At 35.9% G+C, this 27,407-nt stretch overlaps 1 protein-coding gene across 3 annotated transcripts in view; it reads right to left on the bottom strand.

Annotated features, from left to right (window-relative positions):
- Gpc6 (glypican 6) overlaps window positions 1-27,407 on the bottom strand; it is a 1,068,618-nt gene that overhangs the window by 788,456 nt on the left and 252,755 nt on the right. For all 3 annotated transcript variants that reach the window (XM_005007165.4, XM_003477617.5, XM_063246933.1), the window contains exon 2: window positions 15,280-15,438. In XM_005007165.4, the coding sequence (XP_005007222.1) occupies window positions 15,280-15,438 (159 nt within the window). The remainder of the gene's footprint in view (window positions 1-15,279; window positions 15,439-27,407) is intronic.

Genomic DNA, 27,407 nt, shown 5'->3' with positions numbered 1-27,407 from the left:
AAGTCATATCTAACGAGCACCCAGCATGGCTTAGTTCTCTACACATGATCCCCCATTAGCCCAGGCTTGTTTTTTAAACAAACAATCAGAAAGGAAATCACTCAGCCCTTGTATATTTGGCCCTGTTTATCCGTATCAGCACTATCAGTTAAAGTGAAATATGATGTTATTCAGGATCTTGCTTATCTCCCCCCCCCCAACAACAGAAAGGAAAGCAATATTGAACCATAATCAATGTGCTTTTTGAAAAAAAATAATAATAGGTTATTGAATACGATGTGATGTGTAATTGTTGATAAAAAATGTGTAAATCTTATTTGAATTATTTTTCACAGACATTCCCTAAATTGTTAATATTTATCTAAAATTTGTGTTACTTTTTCCACACTTTATTATTGCTGTGGATGTCATTAGTTATAATTAAATTAATTACTTATTTAGCCTGAGTAACATGACCTAGTAGAAATAAAGTAAACCTTTTTCAGTTGGTGCAAAATACAGCTGTTTAACAATGTGGTTTGCTGTACATGGGGGTGTTTGTTTAAAAGGCAAGAAAATGTCTGTGAAACAAAAAGGATTTTATTCATTACTACTCATGGTACTGAGCTTTCTAAAGGTTACTGGTCCTTCCCTTCATCATATTAATCACTTATTTTAAAGAGTCATGGCGTGCAAGATTCAGCTATCTGACAATATCTTCCTGCTCAAATATATATGAAAAAAGTTTAAGAATGAAGCCAGTGGACAAGGAGGACAGAGACTAAAACTACATTTTGGACTTGGCATTAGTGAGCAAACAGAAGTGACCTTTCCAGTCTGTTTTCCAGAAAGCATTTATAATATTCCTGTAATAGCAAAAATGCTATGCTAGTACACAGCAAAATTCTCATAAAGAAGGAAAATATATTGTTAATTTAAAAAAAAATTGTTTTTTCCAAACTCCATTCCACAAACAAATGGCCCTTAAGATGTTTCTCACTTAGAAGAGGATGATAATAGAGCTGGGCTGGATTAATTCAGTAAAGGAACCACAGCGAAGAACACAGGGACCGGGGTATCCCACAGGTGGACACAGACATTTTCTCTATAGGCCGTGCAGTCAAGGAACAGCATTCCTAGTGGCAAGAAAACCGTGGCAGGGTGCAGGTGATTTGGGGTGCTGCTTATTCTAAGGCATCTTAATGTCTTGGCCTAGTTGGGAACTTGGCACAAATGAACTTGGGTCACTGTTAATCAATTAGTGAATCCAAGGACAAAATGATATCGTTAGTCATGCAGGAATGTGCAGCCCTTAGCATCTCGTCAAGAGTTTACCATGCTATCACGCATCCCTCTATCCCTAATAACCTGGAACAAACGAAGATTTTATTTCTCTTTGAGAATTGCACCTTCTAAAAGAGAATTTAAGACTGTACAAAATATAACTGTGAAAAATCAATAGGTATTAATAAACACTGTATAAATATAAAGTGAATGAATATGCATGGGCTTATGTTAAGTAGACTTCATCAAAGCTCTAAGGGCTTTTTTCAATGACTTGAAAAAACAACAATAACAAAAAAAACCTAATGCATGAGCTATTTGTATTCATCCATGCCCAAAGCTCTATATTCCAAGTCTGTTGTGTACTGAATTGTTATTGGGAAAAGTCAATTCATTACACATTCTGACCGATTATCATCAGTTATATGCATACCAGCGGTGGTTAGGATATTTGTAGAATTATCCTTGTACTATATATTTATGTACAATGTTATGGGGGGACCCAGATGCAAGATTTGTGAAATAAAAATGTAACATTTTATAAAGTGAAATGTATGAAATTTGGCAGTTTCAACACAAATTTGCTTTTGCAACTGGGAGCTGACAATATCATGAGGAAATCTGCCAATGGAACTAATTTTATAAGCTTAGAGAAATGGTCCATGTGGCATGCTCATATAACAGGAAGAAAATTACTGAATTTCCTGTTTTGGGGAGTTGGGGTATTGGGACTGAATACAAGGTCTTCACATTAAACTACATTCTTCACTCTTTTAAAATTTTTACATTTTGACATAAGGTCTTGTGAAGTAACTGAATGTTGCCTAGACTGAATGTGAACTCAGTCTCCCAGAGTGTTGAGATTACACACATGCCTCATTGTATCTGGTTTCTTAATATTCATGCGCATGATTCTATGAGCCACGTAAAAACTGTGATTATTCCATACCTTGCCTTCATTTTCATAAAAAATCTAAAAATAGACTAGTACAGAAAACGGGCACACTTCTAACCCTACCATTCTCCACAAATCACTGCAGAAACTTGCCTGCATTTGGAAGTAGGGACACTACCCAAGCAGTGCTTAATGCAAAGAATTCTCACACATGGACCATTGAAAATTGAACTCCGACTCAGAACTCCAGAAGTTTACTTAACTAAAAATATTACACCACCATAAGCCTTAAAAGACATAGGAAGGAACTGAAGGGTCTAATTCCCACACCTGCTATCAGCCATCAATTCAACATAAGAAATCGCATGGTATACACTTTGGGAAGTGGTGTACAACGGGGATTTTCATTTTTGTCTGCTAACTTCAAATTAAATATTCATGCCAATTTTTGAAATGAGTATAAACAAGAATACCCATTGATCTTAGAGACTAAGCTGAATGTTTCACATTTAAAACACGTGCAAGGTCCTTACATACTCCCATTCCTTGTTATTTCAAGCATCCTTTGCTATACCACTTGAATTCACCTCTGGTTCACTCTTGAGCCTCCAGCTCCTAACCACCATCATATTTCCACGTCTCCAAATTTTCCTACTTTCAGGGGGGTTTTCATTTCTTCCTGTTCATAAAGCCACTTATAGTCCTCTTGTATTGAAATTATTTCATTCTCTTCTCATATCTTTATCTGCACTTCCACCCTCTTGCCCAGGCAGCCTCACAGTTACTTTTATTCTTGTTTAAGTGATTCTTTGGGGCTGTCACCATGTTAGAGACAAGTGAGCTCAAGGCTGGTGACAAGAGGGAAGAGCAAGGGACAGCTATCATACAATAGATGCTCATGTGCTAGACATTTGCTAGACTCCTTGTGTACACTGCATTTTCATAACAGGCATTATTATACTCATCTTGAAAATGAAGAAACATTCTACTCATAGACTTTAAGAAATACCTAAGATCACTTTGTCAAAAAAATGCACATGCTATGTCTAAGTACTTGTCTACCACACACAGTCTGTGCTGTTGACAGGGTAAATTTTCTAAAAGAGAACTTGACATAATATCTTGAGAAAAGTAGACCTTGCTTCAGTAGTGAAGGAGGGAAGCACCAGAAACCTATGTGGGGAAAAAAGTCACCTGATGTAGATTCATCAAGTGGAAAAAAATAATCTCAACCATTAGACAAACATATACACATACTTTCAAGAAATGTGCTAAGTAATTTAAAAAATAGCACACATTAAAGGGAACTGACTCCCTAATTTCTTTCACACAATTTAGAGTTTCATGCAACCAACAGAAGCTAAATTTTAAACCAGACAAAGAGTTTTGCTGAATGGCAATTCCTCCATTTGAAATAGGAATTAGAATTTCCTGAAAACATATATAGATAGGGAACTGATATCAACTTCCCTAACAGAAAGGTACTGGGTTCTGGGTACCAAGAAAAAGCCTTAGCTATGGATCAAACTGACAAGGTCAACAAAGATTGAAATATTGATCACAGTGAACATTTAAAAAGTTTTCAAATTATACGCTCTTATTTTCCTTAATTCTCGGCTGTCCTTCAATCACTATTTTGGGAGAAGGTTTATTTTCTGGGCTATCTTGACCTGTTCTTCATTATAAATCACGATGCAGTGTATCACACAGCAAAGCAGCACCATCCTGCCAGATGTCTCTACTGAACTCTAAATAGAGACTGTCAACTTCAGGATGGTAAAAGTTTCCCACACTGTACCAGTAAAACATTATGAAGTGTAGTGGGAGGTAGGGATATTATCTCCAGAAAATAGTGTATCACCTTCATCTTTCAGGGACTAAAGTCTACTTTTTACTTTTATTTTAAGCTGACAAAGAAATCAGGAGCTCTTTAAAAAAACTTGCTGGGGTGGGGATTTAGCTCAGTGGCATAAGCACCTACCTTGCAAGCAGTCGATCCCTGGTACCAAAAAAAAAAAAAAAAAAAAAAAAAAAAAAAAAAAAAACCTTGCAGAAGTCAGTTGAATAAAATTTCAGGAGAAACTAGATATTAATAATTATTATATATATCCCAGTTTTTTCAAAGACCAGTATTTCTTATTGTTTTCCCTCAATCATGCATAAAATTAATGTCATTTTAAGTCATTTAGCATGTTGAATTTAAATCATTCAGGTTTCTATAATAAGCATAATACACTGAAATTTAAAAAGTTACTAATCAAAGGTTATTTGCTTCATAAAACATGATCTTAGTAGAAATAATGCCCAAGAAAATCAAAATATTTTAGAGACTGTGAAAAATATAAATTAGAAGATATGAACCCCAAAGTAAGAGAAAAAAGAAATTCAGTATTGCTCACATATTTGGAAATTCAAATGAACAAGCAGAGTTTTGACTTGCAAAAAATTAAATGATCTATTGATATTGGGCATAATACATTATAAAATAAGAAAGAGCAAAGATACTTGTTTAATGTATAAAAAACATAGTTTGATGGATAATATGTGCTTAAATACCCCTTAGGGAATGGAGAGCTGTTATTGGTTGAACTTATACTGATGCTTACACGTCACAGCAAACATTTAAAAACCTCGGTCAAATTTTTGTGCCCGACTCGAATATCTCAGTTCTACTTACATTACTGATAAGTACAGTGTACTGTCGCTTCATAAATGGAAGAGACTAATTCAAAACTTAAGATTTGAGAGTCTCATCCAAGCCAAAGAATCATAATCTCCAGTGCTGAGTCCAGGAGATAGTGCATTCTGATCCTCCACATACAGTTGTGTACTTCCTCTTATTCCTGTGTGTGTAGTATGTGTGCATGTTTGTATGAGAGTGTGTGTGTGTGTGTGTGTGTGTGTGTGTGTGTGTGTGTGTGTGTATGAGAGAGAGAGAGAGAGAGAGAGAGAGAGAGAGAGAGAGAGAGTTACAGAGATTAAATGAGACAGAGAATACAACTGTCTTGCTTTTTAAGGTAAGATTAGGGTTTTGTTTGTTGTACTTCAAGTTAAAGGTATCTCTGTCAGGAGAATTTAAAATTAGTTCCATTAAATTCACTGGAACAAATTCTGCTGAAATAAAATATGACTCCCAGACTTACAGGCCCTAAGTGTTAGTAGACAACTAGAATTCAAGGCTTCCTCTTTTCTTCTGTTGTATTTATTATAGGAAAGTAATTCATCTAACAGTCCATGCCCTTGGATCTATACAGTTTAGAACCATAGTCAGACAAACGGTGCAATATTAAATATGCTCCATATTAAGTCAAGCATAGGAAGATAAAATAGAAATAGGACACCTAATCTCCATACTTAATTAGCTTAGTCTTCAACAGAGAATATGGAATGAATCATATTTTTAAAAGGGCACAACTAAAAGAACACTAAGTAGGTGAAAAATGATTAGATATCAACTAAGTGCTTATAAGGAGACAGGGAAACCAAGAGAAATGAAGCCTCTAATGATCTCAGAACTATGATTTTAAAGGGATAAAATATGCAAAGAAATTTTCAGTAATAAAAAACACATATGTAGAAAAAACTTCAAACATTTAAAGACCTTTGAGTTCTTACTTCCAAAGTTTGTTTTTAATTTTCAAGTGGTTTGTACACCATTAAATTGTAGTAGGGAGGAAACAGTGCAAAGACCATGAACTACTCTACGTAGTCAACTCAAGAGTTGTGTTTCCCTACTTAGTGAATAGAACTAAGATTTGTTAAAATATCAAGCCACAGTAGCAGTTCTAAATCATTTAACCAAAAATCACAGAGTAAATATTGCATGATATAGAAATATTATTGTAACTTTACAACATGTCTTACATTGTCTTCTGAATCTGGAATATTAAGTAAGCACATGGTATTAGTCAGTGTCCCATCACTACAACAAAGTACCTGACATAACCAACTTATAAAGATAATAAGTTTATTCTTTCTCCCAGTTTCAGAAGTTTTGTCTACTTGACCTGCTGGTCTGAGACTGTGGTGAGGCATCACATCATGATGGAACCATTTGGCAGAGCAAAGCCATTCTCCCCACAGCCAGGGAGCAAGAGAAAGAACAAGAAAGCATTGGGACACTACAATCCCCTTTATATTTCCAGTGGTCTACATGCCTCCTCCCAGTCCCATACTCAAGGCTTCTATCACTTCTCACCAGCATCACCAGCCACCATGCTTTTAACACAAAGGCTTTAGAGAAATATTCAACATCCACACCATAGTAAGCATACTGCCTGACTGAGGCTCCCTAAATCTTCTAAATAAGAATTGAACATTTTGAGTCAGACTGAACTGACTCAGGAGAGCTAGAGACAGAGAATTATTTTTATCAGTCCCTACATACCGAGTTGCCACTTTCAGTGCAACAATATTAGAAACTTAGATGGAAGCATAAAATAGTTTTGGCCTAGTGAGGTGTATTTATTTTTGTAACTTGAAAGTGGTGTTCTCTGTGTAATTTACTATGGAATATGTAAGAAACAAGATACCAATGGGTATTGCTCTCTATTGCTATTAATTCATAATCTTGAAGTCTCTGGTCTTGTATGTGTTCTTAAAAAACTTTCTAGCATGAGTATTCAGACACTGTGCAAAACCAAGAACATTCTAATAAGCCCCGCGGAGACCCATGAACAACCTTCAACAATGGCCACCGTCTGTGAATCCTGGTCTTATGTACCCACCTCAGGTCCTCTATCAGTACACAGTTGTGTTTTGGATAAAAAATGCACTTAAATTATTATATTTTAAACCTTGTAGTCCAATATGCACAAAGATGCTTTTACCTCTGGCTTTGCCATTTTATTTGTTTGGAAAAATGAAAAATTTTTACAATCTCGATGGAGAAAAGCAAAAGTGTTTATTCTTATTCTCTACCACTAAGGAAAATCAAGGCTCTCTGAGTATCTACTCCCAGGCAGAGAACAGGTAAATCCTCCTCTATTTCCAGCTGCACTGCAAAACTCAGAGGAGACCACAGGTTTACCAGGGTTCTACATACCACGGAATCAGGCCAGTTTACTGTCAGATACTGCATCCTCAGGGCAAAAGGTGAAAAGGTTGCTGGAGCTCTAATTTACACTCCCATTAAATATTTTTCTTGATTTTCATTAATATAAGATATCAGTTTTCTCTATGCAGTGCAAGATCGATTTAATTTAAATAAAATTTCTCCTGTAATTTACCCATACTTACTCAAAGGATTAGTGAGTCTCTGTCAGGGAACAGACACTTGTCTGCTCATTAACATTCATGACCAAGAACCCTTCTGGTAGGGCTGGTTTCAGAGTCTGATAGAGCAATACTTAAAAGAAATTGGCTTGTCTGTGAAACAGCTGCTCAGCAAAGCCACCATGCAAGGGAATTGGTGATAATAAGATGATAATATTTCAACTACACTGGGAGTGTAATATATTTTAAGTTACTTTGAGGTCTAAGAATTAGAAAGTGATTGGTAGTACCTCACAGATGCCACGAAGTGGTTGATTCACAGTATGCATCCTCAGGTTTGAAAGATCTGCCAAAGTCTAAAGTGGGAATAAAAGAAAGGGAGGGAGGGAGGAAGGACAGAAGGATGAAAGGCAGGGAGAGCCGGTTGAAAAAAGAAAGGAAGAGTAGGAAGGAAGACAAATTCCACTTGTACAAAAATCCGGGTTCTTCGTGCACTGCATTTAAAGGACTCCCTTAGTATGGGTCATCTCCCAGCACTGTATAAACACAAGGCATCTGTGATTTACAAACCTGGTCCCTGGCTCTGTCAAAGACAAATCTATGGTTGGCTGATTTTCAGTTTTGAAATGTCTCCCCTTTGGGTAAATGGTCAGATTATTTTGCAAAGTCAATAAGACCATTTCTTTAAATTCTAAAACTCAGTTTAGTACATTTGGCTTTTAAGGTGATTGTCCTACATCCCAGTGTAGACGTCCTAGTAAATGTAAAGGAAGCATTCAGCTAATTACTTCTTCTGATGATTAACATTATAACCCTTACGAATTAAAGTTAACTTGTTACACCATGGAATGATAAAGGGCACCGAGAACACAAGAAATAGAAATACTAACTCAATTTATTCTTCTAACAATATCATGGAAGCGTGGGCGTCTGTGAGCATGACTGCATGTGTGTCAGTGGTCACGCATGTATTCAGTAGTGCATACACTACTGACATGAAAGGTTATGCTAACAGCTGTATCTGCATGTTTCTAACATTTATTAGAAAATATTTATTGTTCATAAATTCTTGAGGAACTCATTTGTAGAAAGCCAATAGGATAAAGAAAACACTGTGTGCAGCAGAAGGAACCCGAATGAGGACTTTAGTAGACTGTGATGTAGAAATACTCATATTTTCCCCCACATCCACCTCCTTGGAGTAGCAGAAACCTCACTTCCATGGTGCTGGGAAGTGACTTACTTTGGCCTATTAAACTTGGCGAGACAGAGTACCAACTCTAGTTTAGGATTCTGTCTTACAGTTGCCAAACTCTATAAAATTAAGAATGTACCCAGGTTATATTTCTGCTTCTGAAAGTACGACAGACATCTAGATTGGATTAGTACAAATCTGTCATTCAGAGTCAAGCCAAACTGAGCACGTCTTAGAACAGCAAAACCAGATTACTAAAGGAGATTTAATCATTCTTTTTTATGCCTTGAAATTGTATGACTAGTTGTTAAAAAAAACCAATAGTAGCCAGATAAAAATATAGAAAGTTTCTGTAGAATATCTACATGACAGATGTATGCTCTATGTTAATAATTCTACACTGTTGGGATAAAATCAACAATTATGTTGAAAAGTCTTAAAGACTTTGTGGACATACATACAAAATCTCTATATTTCTTCTTTTCCTGCCACTATTAATTATCATAATCTTAAAATATTCTTTACACATACCGGGCTACTGTTCATTACCACATTCTCTGTTTCCAATGGACTTCTACTTAAGGATAGAGTTAATACTATCTTCTTTAATGTTAGTTTTCATCTATGTCTCCTGAAAAGGTAAATTTCTTGACAGGCAATGATCGTATTTTAGTCATTATAAGTCATCCTTTTATCTATGATATACTTAGTTAAGTGCCTTCTCTATATGAGATTCTAAATAAACATTTTCAAGTAGAAATCATACATATGCACATATACATGTACACAAAATATCACCCATGTGATAGGAAATATGAAAGATTTTATCACCATATGGAAAACTACTTAAGGTTTTTGTTTTTCATATAAGTGTATTCTCTGAGAAAATTAGGCTATATTTTAAAGAAATCATTACATTATTGTCATCTCTACCATATATAGATGAGAAATGACATTTAAAAAGAAAACAGGAACAGATTTGCAGCATGAAAATACTGTGCCTATGTATATAAATTATTTCCACATTCAGTGCAATGGGTATTGTGAGAGGGTTACTATAGAATAAGTTCTTCATGAAACTGGAAATTACTGATCATTTTTTTTATTTTGCTTTTTAAAATGCACTTGCTGCCAAAATCTCTGGACAAATGTATATCATTAAAATACATAAATAACAGCCAGCAAGAAAAGAAAAATAATAAAATCAAGAGGAACATACCAAGTTTAGAAACCTCATATGAGCTCCAAAATGTGAATATATGCTAACTCAAATAAATTCAGATGGGAGGGAATAGAGTAAAACATCCATTCATGCAAACTTTCCTGTCTTTGAATAATCCGTATTCTACAAACATATTCTTGCAGAATAGGGTGCTAGTGCCTACGTTAAGATATAATACAGTAGGTTTTGTGAGTTAAAAATAATAAGTAATATGCCTTTAAAAACTCAATAATGTATTTTGGCATTTCCCTTCAATTCAAGAGAAATTTCTAAATGAATTTTTCTTTTTTGCCTTTACAAGAAGTGTTTTAGATTCTTTACCCATCAATATCATTACTACCTTGATAAAAAAATATCGCTGAGTATCCACTATCTACTCAAAAATACTAAGTTAGAATTTCAACCAAATATTGATTTCCCATAACATTACTATTTATAAGATTAATAAATGCATCAGTTATAATCTTGGTTTCTTCATTCTTGGTGGAAACTTGGCAAGTCATTTTCCCTCCTGAGGCTCCAGGCTCCTTGGGGGCTAGACTAAATTTAGGTGAGTAATTTGCTTTTTTAAGGATTAAAAATATCTCCTTCCACTTTTCTCTGACAGTTATTCCCTCTTCCTTCCCACAACAACTGGGACAGCATGGGTAGGGGAGACAGAGGGATAGCACAGTCCCCATGAAATGACAGCACACTGGGGGACCTGGGAAGATTCTGGGATAAAGGTGACTGAGAACAGGAACCAGACCTGCTCAATAAGGGATGGAATTCTGCCACTTAACATCCGTGTGACTCTGCATTGCAGTTTATCCCCAAGAAACAGCTTATCACCAAAAGAGAGAAGAAAAGAGCCAGCAGTAAAGTCTCATTTTTTTTTTAAATTTTAAAGAGGGTAAAACTAAACATAATAAAACAGATCAGAACAAAACAATGTAAGTGACACACATTTCAAAGCAAGACCACAGATCATCACTGTCTATCATATTGTCTTTTGTTTTCTTCTAAATAGTTGTTCATATCTTCACATACAATAAATTCATACAAAACAAAACAAAATAGTATTAAACTAATCAGAACAGAGTAATGAAGGCATTATAGGCCTTCAAAAGCAGACAATAGGAAAATCAACAATGGCTGCTGTAATGTTTCTAGTTTTAGTTCAAATTAGGTGCACACATCTTCAGGTATGTTGAAATTAAATGACACAAAAAAGGCTAAAACCACTCTGAACCAAGAATAATAGCATTATTGGATTTCACAGCATGATGATACTGTGTATCCACAATGGGTACCATAATGTCTGCTTTTCTTCAAAGTTGCTGTCCACTTCATTATGCATATTATAATCGATTCTCATAAACTGTTTAGGGGAAGTTCTAAGCATGTGTAAGCCTCTATATGTATACCTATCTTTTCTGTATTAGAGGGAAAAACAAAGCAAAGCAAAACAAATTACTAGAAAAACACGGAACAAAAAAGACACATAACAATGGCAAAGAGCCCAAAACAATGACGATATAAGCCTTCAAAACAAGGTGGTAGGAGCACAACAAGGGTTGTTATTTTACATAATGTTCTTCAAGAGTTCCTCAGATCACCAGACACTAACATACAAAATTGTCCCAATCCTATGGATGTTAGCTGTTTTGTTCCAAGAACTTACGGAATTTGTAGCACAGTCATCTTAGTTATCCTAAGCGTGATTATACAATTGTAGATATAACTTTCATTATTAAGACTATTGTCAGAATGCTCAGTCATTCTCTCTTTCCTAAGATCCAGAAGCGGGAAAGCAGTGAGGTTTTAGATACAATTGCCAATCGGATAGGTCAGCTGTTGCTAAACACCAAATTCTAGCTAAATGAGTGGGTGCACACAGATGACCTTCCCTTTGACTGCATTTTGAATATGATTGTGTTGATTTGCTTTTGAACTTCTGGCTACCTGCGGTGTCTGGCAGAGAGGAAAAAGGTGAGAGAATAATGTTGGCTAATTCTGTTATTTGTGCTTCTCTGGGTTTCCATACACAGTTTTAATCCCCCAGGAGGATCAGAAAAGCTAGGTTTGATTACAGAGTATGTGGCAAACACCTGTGAGTGGTTCTGTGGGAGCCTGGTGGAGACTGGGCTCAGAAGAGAGAGGGTGGCACTTGTAGGATGTCCAGTAAGCACACAGGTGGAAACGTGGAAGAGAAAATAAACAAACCAAACTACGGGGAGATACCAATGCCCAGAATACAAACCTCTATCAGTATATATTTATTCATACTAACATGTCTATATTTATAAATTGAGAAAGCTATTCAGCTATAAGAAAATTTCTCTGACAAATAATATACACTGATTCAATCCATTGAAAATGGTAGTTATTGGGGTTATAGGCAAATCTTATTGATTTAGAAAAGCTGGGAAAGAATCTGTATTAATTAAAGATTAGTTTCCTGCCATCTGATAAATTTCTGTAACTGCACACTATCTTCCTATTATCCTAAATATTAATCAACAACAGGAAAGAATATAACTACACATATAAAGTGCTTTCAAGTTCAACGTATTGAAATTTCAAATTTTAAATTGCACCTACTTTCAGAAAATAAATCATTAATAGAATCAAGACACTTCTAATATAGTAAGGAATGCAGCAATCAGAGATTATTGAATATCATGGCTGAATTTAGCCTCTGAATATATTGTAGGCTAGATCACACATATCAGGTGCAATTCAAATTGTTGCTATGTTTAATCAAATTAGAAAAGAAAGTCATTGCTTTCTGATTTTAATTGACTGTTTGTTTTTCCATGTAATAACTTACAACCAAGGAATATGTGCAACATACAAATTCAAAGATAGACCTCGGTGAAAGTGGGACCAGAGATGAACCTCAAACTGGACATACTGGATCATGAGACTTCAGGCATATCTGTAACCATGTAATCTGGGAGGCTGAGGCAGGAAGATCAGAAGTTTGAGCCTAGCCTGGGCAACTTTGTAACTTAGCAAGACCTTGTCTGAAAATAAATAAAAGAGTGTGGGGGCTGTGGCTGTAGCTCAGTACATTGCCGGTGCATTCAAACCCCATTACAGGGGGGAAAAAGTGAGAGACTCCCATGACAATGCAAAATGATTCACCAAACTTAAAGATACTATGAAGAAACTCAAAGTCCTTCATAACAGTACTGGTATTATGTGAAAAAATAAAACTCAGAAGGTAACACTATGCAATGGACCCTAGATCATTTCTCTATATTCTCACCAAGTGATAACCACTAGTATGTGTCATGAGGTAGAACTTTTTGAAGGCAGTACAGGGCTAGAGGTGTAGGTCAGCTGTAGCGATAGAGCACTTGCGTAACAAGCGCCAACGCTCTGGGTTCAATCCCCAGCACCAAGAAGGATGGAAAAGACTCGTAGGGATTCACCATCATGCCTGAAAGCTCCAATAGCAGGATCAGCTTGGTGCTGCAAGAAAGTAAATCACACTGTTTCCTGCTCAAAGTGCAGAAATTATGGGAGTGACCTTTAACTTAAATATCATCATCATAATTATTACTGTCATTATTATTATTATTATTATTATTCTAAGAATTAGATTTTCAAGACATGACTTACCAGGATAACATTTAGATTTTTTGTTTAAATACAAAAACTTTATTAAAAAAAAACCAACCAAACAAACAAACAAAAAAACCCACTTCTTTCCATGACAGCCTAATGCAGTGCTCCTAAAGAATTTCTCCCTGCCTTATGTCAGATCTAATCTTAGCAAAATCAATGTTCTGTCAGACTGATTGACATCATGGCCCCAAGTACATTAGAACAATTTAAAACAAACCTGTGGAAGGAAAAGGACAGCGGAAGAGAGAGTAGTTTCTTTAATAAGACAAAAGCAATCTAGGATTAAGTTTTGTAGACCTAGAGATGTTAAAAGTTATTGATATGATAATAACATGAAGTAACTACCGCAGTCTTGGGTTGCTTCATTTTTCTAAAAGAAATCAGCTCTGCATAAATCCATTAACAGAATAATATTCTTAATAGGAACATATATTAGCTACTGTGACTAAGGTCTGGAATTATTTCTGCAATCTCTGGTGCTTTATGAATATGCTAGAGTTGTTTTCCAAAGACATAAATAAAAACCAGCAGCAACAGATCACATATATGTTCTTACTGTCGCAAATGACAAGATGTCTTAATTCAGCTCAGTTTAAAATGATAGATTGTAGTCCCCCCGAAAAAAGCTTCTAAATGCCACAGGCTTTGTAATGTACCAATAAAAGGCAAACCCCAAGTTTTTCCTAGCTGTGATTAAGGTTCAAAATGCACAGCATAAGGGATTATTTTCATAAGTGGCCAGAAATAAAGTGATACGTACAGCAACAGATGAAGAAAAGATGTGAAGGTGTTGGAAATACTAAATACCAATCACTTAAATGAAAATTGTCACATCATCACGCATACTGAAAACACCTGTGGATCCCTCTTTTATAACTTGGAGAATTAATTTGAAAGAAATCGTTACTACAATAATGGTTTAAAGCAGCGATAAAGTGGAACATTTTACCTACTACACAGAGAAAAAGGAGGAGAAAAAAAAAGCTGGCAAGCTTTCTAACTGGCTCTGTTGTGCATTGACTGGAGAGGGTGAGGAAAATGAATAGCAGCTCTGTTGCTGGAGGGCAACGTCCTGTGTCCAAGGGGCCCAGGGGGGCTTGCCAAAATTTGCCAGTCAAGTTTAGAATGCGTCCAAGCAAGGCACATACACTTGCTTGAGCAGTAAAAACTCCACGTCATCCCAAAACATTAATCTCTGGTAATATTAACACTGCTCCGATCAAGATGTATTTGGATTTTTTCAGAAGCTCTGATGAGAATATTCAATGCAAAATTCCCAGTAATAATTTCTTTTGTGCTTTCTAATAATATTGTTCAATTAACAAACAATATAGATGCAAAGTTGATGCTTATGATAAGGAAATCAGAAGAGGATCAAACTTTTAGCTTACAGAACACCACAAAACTGCGCTGTAAAATGTGTTAGACTATCAAAATAGCAAGTAAATAAAGGCGTCCATGTCACTGACAGTTAAGACAAGTCTGCCCTCTTAAAAGTGATGCTATATTTCATATCAAGTGATATAATATTTTAAAGAAAAGCCTCTCAATAAAACTGAAGAAAAGCTACAGTGTGAAAAACCTCAGTCAGAATCACTCTGATAATGACAAATGGAGCTGAATCTTTCAGGATAAACCTCCTAGGCAAAGCACAAACGCAAAAATGCTCTTTGGTAACTCATCTTTTTCCAAGAGATTACTAAAATATAACCTACTCTAAAGAAAAGTTTAGGCTTTTTCTAAAAACAGACACTACTTGAAATGTTTACGAAGGAATGAACAGCACCCTCTTCAGAAATCTTTTTCAGATATTGACACCATTGGTATTGAAGAACACATTCCATAACAAAGCGAAGTGTGAACTCTTTCACCTACCATCAAATTTCTTGTGCCGCGACACAAAAGTAGTTCGTACAAAATGGCTTGTCTCTTCCACAAGGTTTTCGAACTCCAGTTTGCTTTGCTGGCTTAACTTGTCTTCCATCTCTGTGGTACAGCATGTATATTCCTGAGGACAAATTCTTAAATGCTCCCCTGCAAGCAGAAAGACAGAAACATTAGTATAAGGACTTTGGGTACATTTCACTGCTTGAAAATGGGGTACTCATCCCATGTACATCTCCAGCCATCTGCCCCGCACTCTAGGCCGGTCTCAGCATATGTACACAGTCACATCCAAACACCTAATGGAGTTAAATTGAAGTTGATACTGTACTTAGTATCTGTCTCCCTTTCAGATAAGTGAAAGTGTATCAAAACCTTCTCTCATGGTTTATGTCAGTGGCCGCCAAGCTTCATACAATTATGGACTTGAATAAATCTAGCACTTGTGATTGGTTCATTGTCTAGCTCAGATTGGTGGTGTCAGTGCTACACCCACCTAGGGGTGGAGCCAGCATATGATGTAACTGTGGGAAGAAGGTGTGTCTCCCTCTCTCTCTCCTGCTAGTTCCGCCTTGTTGTTTGTGGTGGCCATGAACATTTGTTCTGCTGTGCCACTCTGCCTTGGAGCCCACTGAGTGTGGATTGAAACGTATAAGACTGGAAGAAATAAAACTTATTTTCCCCAACTTTGGGCATCAGGTATTTTGTCTCAGCGAGGAGTGAAAAGTAACTAAGACACCTTCCAAGTCCTGTTTTTGTTTTTGTTTTTGTTTTTCTTGCTTTCATTTGAAATGTCCCAAGTAACACCAGTTGACAACATATATCATAGAGTCTAAGTGTGCTTTTTTTTGGAAACTTCAACAAGGGCAAAAGACAGTCCACTCCCCTCGGGCTGTTAGTCAGGGAGGCTGAGACAGTGGTAAGAAATGCTTATGTTCTTCCCCTGTTTGTCTGTAAGTGGGCACCGCATGTATAAGCTTCTCTCTGGGTGAAATGATGGTTTTTAATGGCAGGTCCCCTGTGCCACACATTCTTCAGTTGATATTTCTTTTCAGATACAAAATGTTGTCCTGGAAGGTAGAAACTACTGATGGGTATAATTAATGCTTATGTCATATGGAAATGTACAAAGTGAAGGAAGGTTTTGCATTTAACTCAGCAGGTTTATCTTTGGGTGTACCAGGCCACTTGTTTTGACAGGAGTGCTTTCTTTAGTGCTATTTGCAAGTAGAAGCCAATGCTTTGCTTCTTGCAATTAAAATGGTCTGTTATTGCATAAAATGTGTATTTCCATTGGGCGCAGGTCAGTTTGTGTCAAAAATGTTTATCAGTCGCTCAGGAGGGAAGAGGGAAAAGCCACTCAATATCTTACCCAATAAAATCAACAAATTGCTCCTGAGATTAAAGGAACTATAGAACACTTAAAACAAATGAACATGGTACTAGGTGCTATGATTATAATATTGTTTATAATATTTAACACTACATATAATATTTATAATATTTAACAGTACATATAAAAATCCATCTTAATATACCTGAGTGAAGTACAGGGTATTTTATGATTGTTATGTTATTTGTAATTTAAGCCATTAGTTAGAACATTAGTGTAAAAATAATCAAAAGTATATATTAATGTGAGATTTTATATAACTCTTATAAACGAAGGAGACCTTAAAATTACACACATATTTTTAAAGGGAAAGGAAATACATAATTCTTAAGTGTGATAAACATCAAATTCAGGTTAATAGTTTCCTCTTAGGAGGGATTAGGCTCTGAAAAAAATGTTCTCTTGCTTTTATCTGCAATCTTCTTTGAAAGGTATTTGACAGAGACATAGGGTTTAATATATTATTTTTACTTTCATTACATGATTCAAATATTTTGTTATAAAAATTTGGAAGTATGTCATGAAAAAGTGGTAGGCATTAGCTTTGCTAGAGAGGAAAGTGTGCAGAAAAATGGAGAAAGGAAAATGAGCTGCCCTGGCATTCTGAAGCGAGTCTAACCCTCACGTTCTCCTGCTGCATTAAACTGTGGCCGAGAATACGCGCCACAAACAGAGTGACTCAGAGGCCACCATAAAATGACACCAAGCAAAAATACCACATGACTTTGTCTAAGCATAGAAAACAAGGTCACTGTGTCAACCAATAAAAAAACAAAAACAAATGCCTACTTTTTGGCCAAAATGACACACTGATTATTTTTCTTTTAAAAATCACATATACATTTGTCTTTGTATTAGTTTCCCAAATTTTCAGTGGGATTTATTGTGAAACCTTATAATCAAATTACCTTATTACACAATATCCCCACTTTATAATAGCAGCCAACCTAGGGTGAACCCTTAGTTCTTTGAATCTTGCCCTAAATTTCCCAACCAGCCCCACAGTCTATGGCAGATTCCTCCTTCTTACTTGAACAAATCATTGTTTTCCACCTCAGTGGATGCCAACCAAATGTGTTCAACTACAGGTGCATTTGACATCGTTTTCTATTCAAAGGATTGACAACTCCCAAGTTCAAGAATTTTGAAATTCTTTTCAAAGCAATTCTGACATCCATCTCCCACCAAGAAGCAGGTTTTTAGAGCCTCAGACGCTGGGTGATAGATGAGTCTTACTATCAAAGATAAACAGTCCACAAATCACTGGTTTTAAAAAAAAAATAAATCTAGCTTAATTGATAAGGACAAAAGCTCACACAAACATATGTACATGAAAAATCTCTTAGTGTCCCAATAACTTTCATATTAACATTGTAATTTATTTCTCCATAAAATGAGAAAAGTATGATTCTGATCACATCATCTTTTTTTTAATATCCATGGATATTTAAAAAAAAATAAGTCTTCCCTTATCATCAACATAGCTGATAAGAACAGTGAACTGATGAAAATATTCCACCAAAGGAACCATCATTATTGGAGTACCTAATAATGGGTTTGTGACTATCATGCAGATTCATGATTATATTTCCTTTAATTCCATTTCCCTTTCAGTGCATTCTTTAATTTCTATCAGAGGCACAGTAGAATGCACTATCACTTTTTTTGGCCTGGTTCTTGAGGAATGGTTTTCATTTTCAATCCTCTGCAAAATGTTGAGGAAACAAAAACTGATTCTAGTTTAGTTTTACTCGTATGAAGCATTATCAATTTAAATTACTTTCCTAGTCCTCCACGCTTGACAGTCTATTGTTCTCGTCTTGTCAGGAATCCGATACAAAGGAAGGGAATCGAGTTGACTTCTTGGGAATATCTCTAGTTCTATGAACAATGTATTCAAATACTCCTCTGAATGCCTGAGACAACATCTTAGATATATTTCCATGGCATATTATGCCTATGCCCACACACCGCATGAAATAATATGGTATAATGTTACTCCACCAAGAACTAATTAGCTTTGTTTCACTTGATATGAAATACTGACTTGTTTGGAATTATAAGAGATTATAATGTTTCTAATAGGTTTTAATTTCAAGAAGGTAGCTATATGGGGATTCATTGACAAATACTATGGAATTATTTCCAGGGATCTGTTTTTCTACCAGAAATCACAGCTCAGTCAGCTATGAGGGCATTCACTTATGATCCTAGCCCTCAGGGAGACTACACAAGAAAATTCCAAGTTGGGCAATTTAGCAACTTAGTGAGGTCCTGTGTCAAAAAACAAAACAAAGCAAATAAAACAAAACAGGCTGGAAATATAGCTCAGTAGAAAAGTCCTGAGTTCAATCCTCAGTACTTTTCAAAGCCCCAGTTCAGTTCTCATGGGTCAAAAGCAAAATACAGATTTGATTTCCTAAATCATGAAGAAATGGCCACTGATAGCCATCAAACAACCTCATGATACCAAATGTTTGAGAGGTTGAGGGAGATGCATTCTGCTTGGGTTTCATTTTTTTCCATAGAACAAGGGTCTATAATCCAAGGGCTCCATGCCTAACATGGTCTACCTCTGTTTTTGTAAAACTTGTCAGTGAGGCTTGGGGAAATAAGATAAAAAAAATAGTATTTTACGCTGCTATGTGAAAGTTCCATGAAGTTCAAATTCAAGTGTCCATGAAGAATTTCATCAGCCATGCCCAATCATTCCTGTGTTGTCAGTGACTACATCAGTATTAGAACAGCATTAACAGGTGTGACAGAGACAGTGCAGGCCACAAGACCTGAAATAATTTTTTCTGGATTACTAGAATCTACTTTGCCATATGAAGAAAGCAGCTCTAATCCTTTTTGTTCCAATTTCTCCAAATGGCAAGAATATGAATATTTTCTTAGTCTGGACACTTCTCAATATTGACAAGTATTTGGTATATTCATGAGATTATTTAAAAGTTATAAGGGTGGGGAGTATTGTCCTTTAAAGATTTCCTGGTCACACTCCTTTCTCAAAATGCCTTTAGTTCTTTATAACACACCGAGTTTGTAATTAGATAGGAGAGTTAGCTAAACTGGAGAAGAGCTAGTCATATCAAAACCCATTAAAAATGAAGTCATTCGGTACTGATTAGAAAGCTTCTATGAACACATCATTATGACAGGTTCAAGGCCAGCAAGATGAGACCCAAGACCACATAATTAGGACCACATAGGTTGAAGCTTCTTAGGATACTTGTTAATGCCAGTGTATTCCCTGAGTCTCTGCATTTGTAAACGCTCTTTCGTAGGTTGAAAGTAAACAAGGGGTATCCCAAATTGAATGAAGAGAGTTTTATCAGGAAGTTTCCAAATAAACTTGGGGAAATACAATCAGATCATCAATTAATTGTCCTCTGTTTGCCAAGAAAGAAGAGATGGTTCTGTTCTTGCCTCTGGGTGTCCCTGCAATTATGTGTCACTCTTTACAATGTTGTGATTACAGCAGAAATGTGGTACTGCTAGGTACCAGTCCCTCCAGAGATATTTCTGGGTTTGAAAACTACAGGAATAGATTTGGTGAGTGTCCTGGTGGTAAAAAGCAACAGACAAGAGGACCTGTTAACCACACAGCCAGTCCCTGTGGGTTCACCACTGCAACTTCTACCCTCAAAGGGGCACTTGGGAACCTTGCAATGCTCATTCAAAACAAACAAACAAACAACAACAAAAACACAAATGAAGTATGCAGAAAGAGTGACATTTCACAGAGCTCAGCCAAGAAAGCCCTGGGCTTTTACAGAGCTTTAGAATATGGAGAGAAACTGTGACCTCTGCCTCCCAGGAGGTAGTTAAGACACAAAAATCTAAAAAGTGAAAATTAACTGGCAAGATGTAAACAAAGCATCAATGTTTAAACCTTTGATGACTTCGCAGTATTTGTTTCCTATTTGGCATTCTTCAGACTGTGAAGTCTGTGTCAAAATTATTTTGTCTTCTAGAGCATTTTACACAGTCAATTTGCATATCTGATACTTGGCTGCTGTCTCATCATTTGATATGTTTCCTCAAATAAGTAGTCAATTGGTTTTTCTAGTTCCTAGGAATATTCTAGAACTTTTAGATAGCACTTCGGATAGCTAAAATAATTTAAAAATTACAGATAATACTTGGAATGTCTTAATCTGACAGAGTTCCTGCACAAGTTAACCAAGACTTGCTGAATTTGGGGATTTTAAGAAGTATCTTCCAGTTAATTTCCTTAAGTTCACATTTCCAAAAGTTTCACAAAACTGCTTTTTAAACATATTTTTTTTCAGTGTAAAGAGTTATTATAACTCATCTTTTCATATCTTTAAGGGCTGCTCTTGTTTAGTGAAGTCATTCAGTACCGTAATGAGAATGTACAAACTGTCATTCAAGTTTAACAAAATTCAATTAACATTCTACTACATGGGTCTTATTTAAAAAACCTATGTGCTGCCACACTTTGATGCTTTTAATTTCCTGATAAAGTCTTTAAATGCTAATTATTGTAGTTTAAAATTTTTTCACTCTGAATTTTATAAAAGTAACTTTGAAAAGTGGTACCAAGAATTATTTGTATCAGTTTCTCCCGTTGCACAAAGATATTCTCAATGTGCTACTCTAGAAGCACGGAAAAACTTTCATAGACCTTTCTCCAATATTTCCGGTCACCACCTGGTTGATTTTTCCATTTTAGAGAAGCCAACTGATGCAAGAGGTTGGGCATAAAGAACTTAAAATGAGTAACAGAAGGAACAAGGAAGGTGAGAGAAGGCAGTACTTAAAGTTGGGCAAGCACAGGAAAAACATCCTTTCTTCTCATTATGTCTAACCCTGGCTGTAGCATGCCATAAAATTATTAAATTTTAAATACTTTGATCACTTTTATTTATTTTAAAGAGATAAAATCAAAAATAAAAACAATAATACAAAGTTCCAAAGCATAATGCTGTCTTCAAAGCAGTTGCTCAGATAATAAGTTATAAGTATGCAAAATTAATCAACAAATATAAGCACCAACTGATCCCTTCAATTTACTAAAAGAAATCAGTAGTACATTTTTGGTAGCTATCTTGTATGTATGTATGTATGTACATATATGTGTATATATAATGTGTATATATGTGTTTGTGTATATAAATTTTTTCTTTTCCTTTCTTTTATTTCTACTTTCTCTCAACCCAGTGGTTCTTTTCTAGTGAGCACTTTCTTTCCCTTTCTCAATATCTACTGCATATTTTGTATCTTACTCTTGCAGTTTCCCACACTAAGGAGACAAGCTGATGCTTACATAAGCTCACTTCATTTATTTCACTTATGAGTATGGTCTTTAGCTGCATCCATTTATCTACACAAGTGTCGAGTTTGCCCTTCTATATAGCTGAATAGTATTCCATTATCTAAGCATATCATATCTTTTTATCTTTTTTTTTTTGGATGATGGGCATGTGGGTTGTTCCCAAGATTTAGCTATTTCAAATTGTGCTCTATAATTATGAGTGCACATAAATATCTGTGGCATGATGTTTTAATTCTTCCAGGAAAATACTCATAAGGGGAATAGTGTGGTCGAATGAAACTTCTAATCCTAGTTTTTTAAGGATTCTCCACACTGATTTCCACAACGGTGTATCACTCTCTCGTCTCACCAAGAGTAAAGAAGGGTTCCTTTCCCCCACAGCTTTCCAGCATTTGATTTGGATCACTTTTAGATACAGGTTTTTTTTCTCATCTTAAATGTACATATAAAACTTACTAATTTATATAACTAAAACTTTTAGACATTTAAAGGCACTGCCTTCACACGAAAGATAATTCAGTACACAGAACTACAGTCACACAGAAATATGCTTATCTTCTGTGATTTCTCAGCATAGATTTAAAAATGCAATAGAAGGGATTCAGAAGAAAATTGTAATAGTCAAAATTTTTCATATTCTCCACAGGAACCAAGCCAGCAAAATTGTGGTTGTACATTACAGTAACAACAAGTCATATTAACAGTGTGATTCCATGGTCCAGAACAATGCCACAAACCCTCTTTGCAACTCCTCTAATCTCTGACAAGACTCACTGAAGCACAGCGGCAAATATATGGGGATTTTAAATGAGCTATTTTAAATTTTTGAGAGAAATCTGACATCTGTAGAAACTGCAAAAAAGTATTTGTTGGACACAGTTAACAGTTTCAAGATCACATCATCTCTTTGTAAAGCATAGTTATTCCTCAATGTCTACTCCATGAATAGCACTTGAAAATTCTTGCGGAGCATGAAATGAGGCTGGACGCATCTAGGTTTATTTCAAGTTTTGAAAAGCTTGCGCACTAGTCACCAGTAAATTACTATGTCCAAGAATTAAATGAAAAAAAAATGTTCACAGTGCTTACAAATGTTAAATTTATTAGGGTATTAATATTTAACTGTTTAGATTTAACAATAAATGAAGTTGTTAGTATTTATTTCGGTCTAGAATACCATGGAAAAAAATCTGAGACACTGTATAAGCTCTGTGTCAATATGACCAGGCAATAAATGTGACTATCATTTACCACTAGTTGATTAAAGAAAGAAGATTTCCCAAACAAGTAATGTGAGAGGCTGCAACCAATTGGCTGAAAAGGCAAAAACTGTGAGCAGACACTGGTATTCTTGGAAATACATTCTTCCAGAAAATCGCAGCATGAGCAGCTGCCTCTTTTCCGACTGGCAGCCTGACCTACAGATTTTAGAATCACATGAGAACTTTTTAAAATGTACCTTTCTTTTATTCTGTCTCTGTCATGCATGTGCTTATGCAGGTATTTGTGTGTGTGTGTGTGTGTGTGTGTGTGTGTGTGTGTGTGTGTGCACATGTTGTGTTGCACAAGTATAAATGCAAATGTGTAGACATATCAATTTGGATGGGTTCTTATTAAGAACTCTAGGGGCTGGGGATTTAGCTCAGCACATAAGCACCTGCCTTGCAAGCAGGCAGTCGTGGGTTCGATCCCTGGTACCAATAAAAAGGGAAAAGACAAAAAAAAAAAAAAAAAAAAAGAAAGAAAAAAAAAAAAAAGAAAGAAAAAAAAAAAAAAAAGAACTCTAATGTATACAAACACTAAGGATTCCAAGATCAGAGTGTTTGGGAAACTCAGACTGTTCTGCTCTCTTCCTGGATGTTTGCCACAGTGTTTATCCTGATTGCTTAAGATTATCGATTTAGCCTGAGGTTTCAGACCGTTGCTTGTTATTTTTATTTTCCTTCCAGTACTTATCAATAGCATTACAAGACATTAGAGAGTGAATTTTGTGTTTCCAAGTCTTTAACAATGAGCTCTTCAGGTTTTTGTTTTGGAGTATTTTCTTTTTTGTTTCGAAGGTACTTGATTTAAAAAGGACATCTTTTCCAATATAATTTCAAAATTATACCAGTTTTCATAATATAAATTCTCCCCATGTGGCTGAGTTGTAGAAACAGAAACAATATTTACAGATGTTAAATTAAGAAGATATCCTCATTAGGCTCCTTCTATAGCATTTCCTCATCCAGAATCAACAAGCCTGGAGAATACAACTAATAATCAAGTAATTAGAAAGTGATTAGGTTTTGCTATTTCTTACCTTTGTTTTAATGTAACTTATTGAATTTTAAATTTATATAATTTAATTTTTTAGTCATGACTATATTTAGTTAAGTGATTCACAGAATTTCCAGTAAGTTAATAATCAGTTCTCACAGCCAGTGTGTAACAGCTCAAGAGCACCACTTCTGCAGTGAAAGCAATAGTTATTACTTATTGATTACTTCTTTCTCTTAATCGAATTCCGAATCTAACAGAAAAGCCTTTAGACTAACACAATCTGTCATTTCCACCGCCCACATACAAACTGACTGAGTCAAACATCTAGTGGCATCAAAGGCAAACTGGTCCCTCTCAGTCACGTCTGCCTGAAGCAAGACAGTGAAGAATTGCGTGGGTGAGGGGTCGGGGGTTGGGGGGACAAGTACTGGAATAGGGTGGCCACTTGAGGAATGGTGGGGAATGGAGACTGTGGTTCTACTGCATGTTATAAGTCACCATGGGTCCCAGCAGGCTTGTCCTCCCATGAAGGTAAACCAAGGTGACAAAGTCAGCTTTTGCCGTTTTCAGTTCTAGAATGTAGCTGCTATTCCAGGCCATGGAGTCACAGTTAAGAAGCTGATACTCTGTTCATCTGTTCCGAATGATTTGAGGTTCATTATCCCCAAGCCATCTGCTCCTCCGACCCACCACGCCCAGACTTCAATGATGAGTCCTGGCTTGCTTACTTCTGCACTAGTTCTGCTTCAGCAAAAGTCTTAACAGAGGTTTTGTAATAAATATTGAACAGAAAGCATTTGATTCTTCTCACTTTCTTCATTCATTCATTTGTATGGTAATCAAATGCAGTCATTCCATATCAGGCAGTACCGGGGGGTCAGCACAGTAGGCATTGTTCTTGGTGCTAAATGATCGGGAGAGATTCTGTTCTTAAAGAATATGAGAGTCCCGCACAGAAAGGTGCATCAACAAGTTGTGGTCTGCCCTACAGACCTACAAAGCTGCATACTTCTGGACATGTATCCACCTCCAGACCTTCATGCTTTTTTTGTGCCCAATGTTAATCACAGGTATTCTTTGATTATAACTTTGTTTACTTTATATCCAGTAAGTAGCAACAGTATTGCCTACTTCTTTAACAGTCAACACAAGGCCGAAGCATCCAACGGGGTTTGCACTTTTTTCTTTCATATTGTTCTGGCTCATAAGTCTTGTAATTGCAAGGTTTAAAATCCTTCAGCAGGTAGCCACCAGCATTCAGGTTTAAAATAACTGAAGGATTCAGTGCTCATCTCATAAATAAGGATATTTCTTATTAATGTTTGATATAGTTTATATACTATGTATGTATTACATGATGATATACAATGTAATTTGTATAGTAAGCTTTGGTCCAAAAGTTCTCAAACTAACTAAAGCAGATAGTAAAAGCAAAGAGTATTGTTACTAATGCTTGTTTATGAACCTTAGCCTGTGCTCACCTGACAGGTTTGGATGACTTCACACGTTTTCTTCTTTACTGACACCAAGATGTCCTCCCTAGAAGTGTTCTAAGAGATGGCTATACCTTTATCATGCTACCTAAAAGTATTGTAACTGGCTGATTCTTCATTGTGTTTCATAAACATTTGCCATGGAATTCCTGTAAAAAATTAATCACTATGCAACATAGGGAAATTTTAAGTAGCATTCATAAATATGCTGCAAATTTCAGAACTCTTCAAAATTCTTTTCACATATACTTCTCAGGAACTGACTAAAACTTCCTAATTCAAGTATTCAAAGATGTTATTTATCCTTCAGTTTGAACGGAGTCTTCTCAGAATGACGCTGCTCCCTTCCTCAGATGCTATAGTTGGGCATGTTTGGTTACATTGAGCTGCTGTAACTGTGCTTAACAAATTCTGGAAAATTCTGGAAAATTCCCATGACCTTCTGCAACTCAGCTGACCAGGGATGCTGACTTACATCTTTCACTTTCTGTGACCCATATTGCATCAATCAAACCAACTGCCTCCTACAAATCCCCCCACAGATGATGAGCAGTCTCAAGTTTATTGCAGCTGCAATCTGACACTCTTCTTTGCTTACTCAAAGTTAGCCATTTTTACAATTGAATTTGGTGAGCCTGTGGTGATATACAATAAAACAATTTACAAAAGGCTTGTTTTTGACCCTGATAACAACAGATCAGCATTCTTCCTAAATTATATGACAGCTCACTTGAAAACTTGGGATTTACTGCTTGAAGCTCAATAGCTGTAAACTAGTTCTTACCAGTTCAATACAGGGGCCAAGCCTAGGTGAGAGTGATTAAGAACCTCATCAAATTGAACTGCATGTAAGCTTTTATGAAAAATTATTTTTCCTCCCCATAAAATACTGCAGTTTGAGTAGACATCTGCAAAGGCATGGCTGCAACACTGATGATATCACACAGAGTAAAGCAATAAAAGGCAGTGGCTAGAAATGCCACAAGATCTATGGTACAGTCTATAAGTGTGTATTTCATTAATTTGCATCTGTGACAATGAAACTCTATAATATCCAACCTTTTACAATTCATGGATCCATTAATTTATAATAATTACCTTAATTCCCACTAATCTCTGAAGATGGATGCCCACAGGTAAATAGCATCAGTCTCTACTGCAGACATGAATGATGGAAAGCCTACGAACAGGAAAAAATACTCTTCCTCTGGCATCATTTTGGCAATTAATGAAGGGGAGGAGGTCTCTTTTCAGATTTGTTAGAGACTCAGCTTTTAAATGACAGCACTTCAAGTGCTATAATAAATTCCCTCATCTTTTCCAACCTGGACCTTTGAAATGTCAGTGTTCAGAAGACAGCAGTAGAATCAAGAATTATCATAAAGATTTTGTGGGATTAAAGTACAGTGAGGGTTTAAACTAAGAGTATTGAAACTCAGGAGATAGAAGGGCAATGCCTCTTCTAAATTAAAGTATATATCCCATGTGTTTAAAGACAAATGAAAGACAAAGATAAATCCTAAATTTACTTTTTTGCATAAAGAAGACTGAAAAATGTATTAATGATGAACACAGTGTTCTTAACCATGGTGGCTATGGTTAATAATATTGTTTGATATCCTGGGAAAAGTAGATTTTAGCTGCTTTTACCATACACATATAGAAGGTC

Source organism: Cavia porcellus, unplaced genomic scaffold (assembly GCF_034190915.1).
Source record: "Cavia porcellus strain 051 isolate PalLab524CR breed Dunkin Hartley unplaced genomic scaffold, mCavPor4.1 scaffold_4, whole genome shotgun sequence".
In the NCBI taxonomy this organism is placed as follows: Eukaryota; Metazoa; Chordata; class Mammalia; order Rodentia; family Caviidae; genus Cavia; species Cavia porcellus.
The sequence above is the reverse complement of the archived record's forward strand: the minus strand, read 5'-3'. Positions and strand labels throughout refer to the sequence as shown.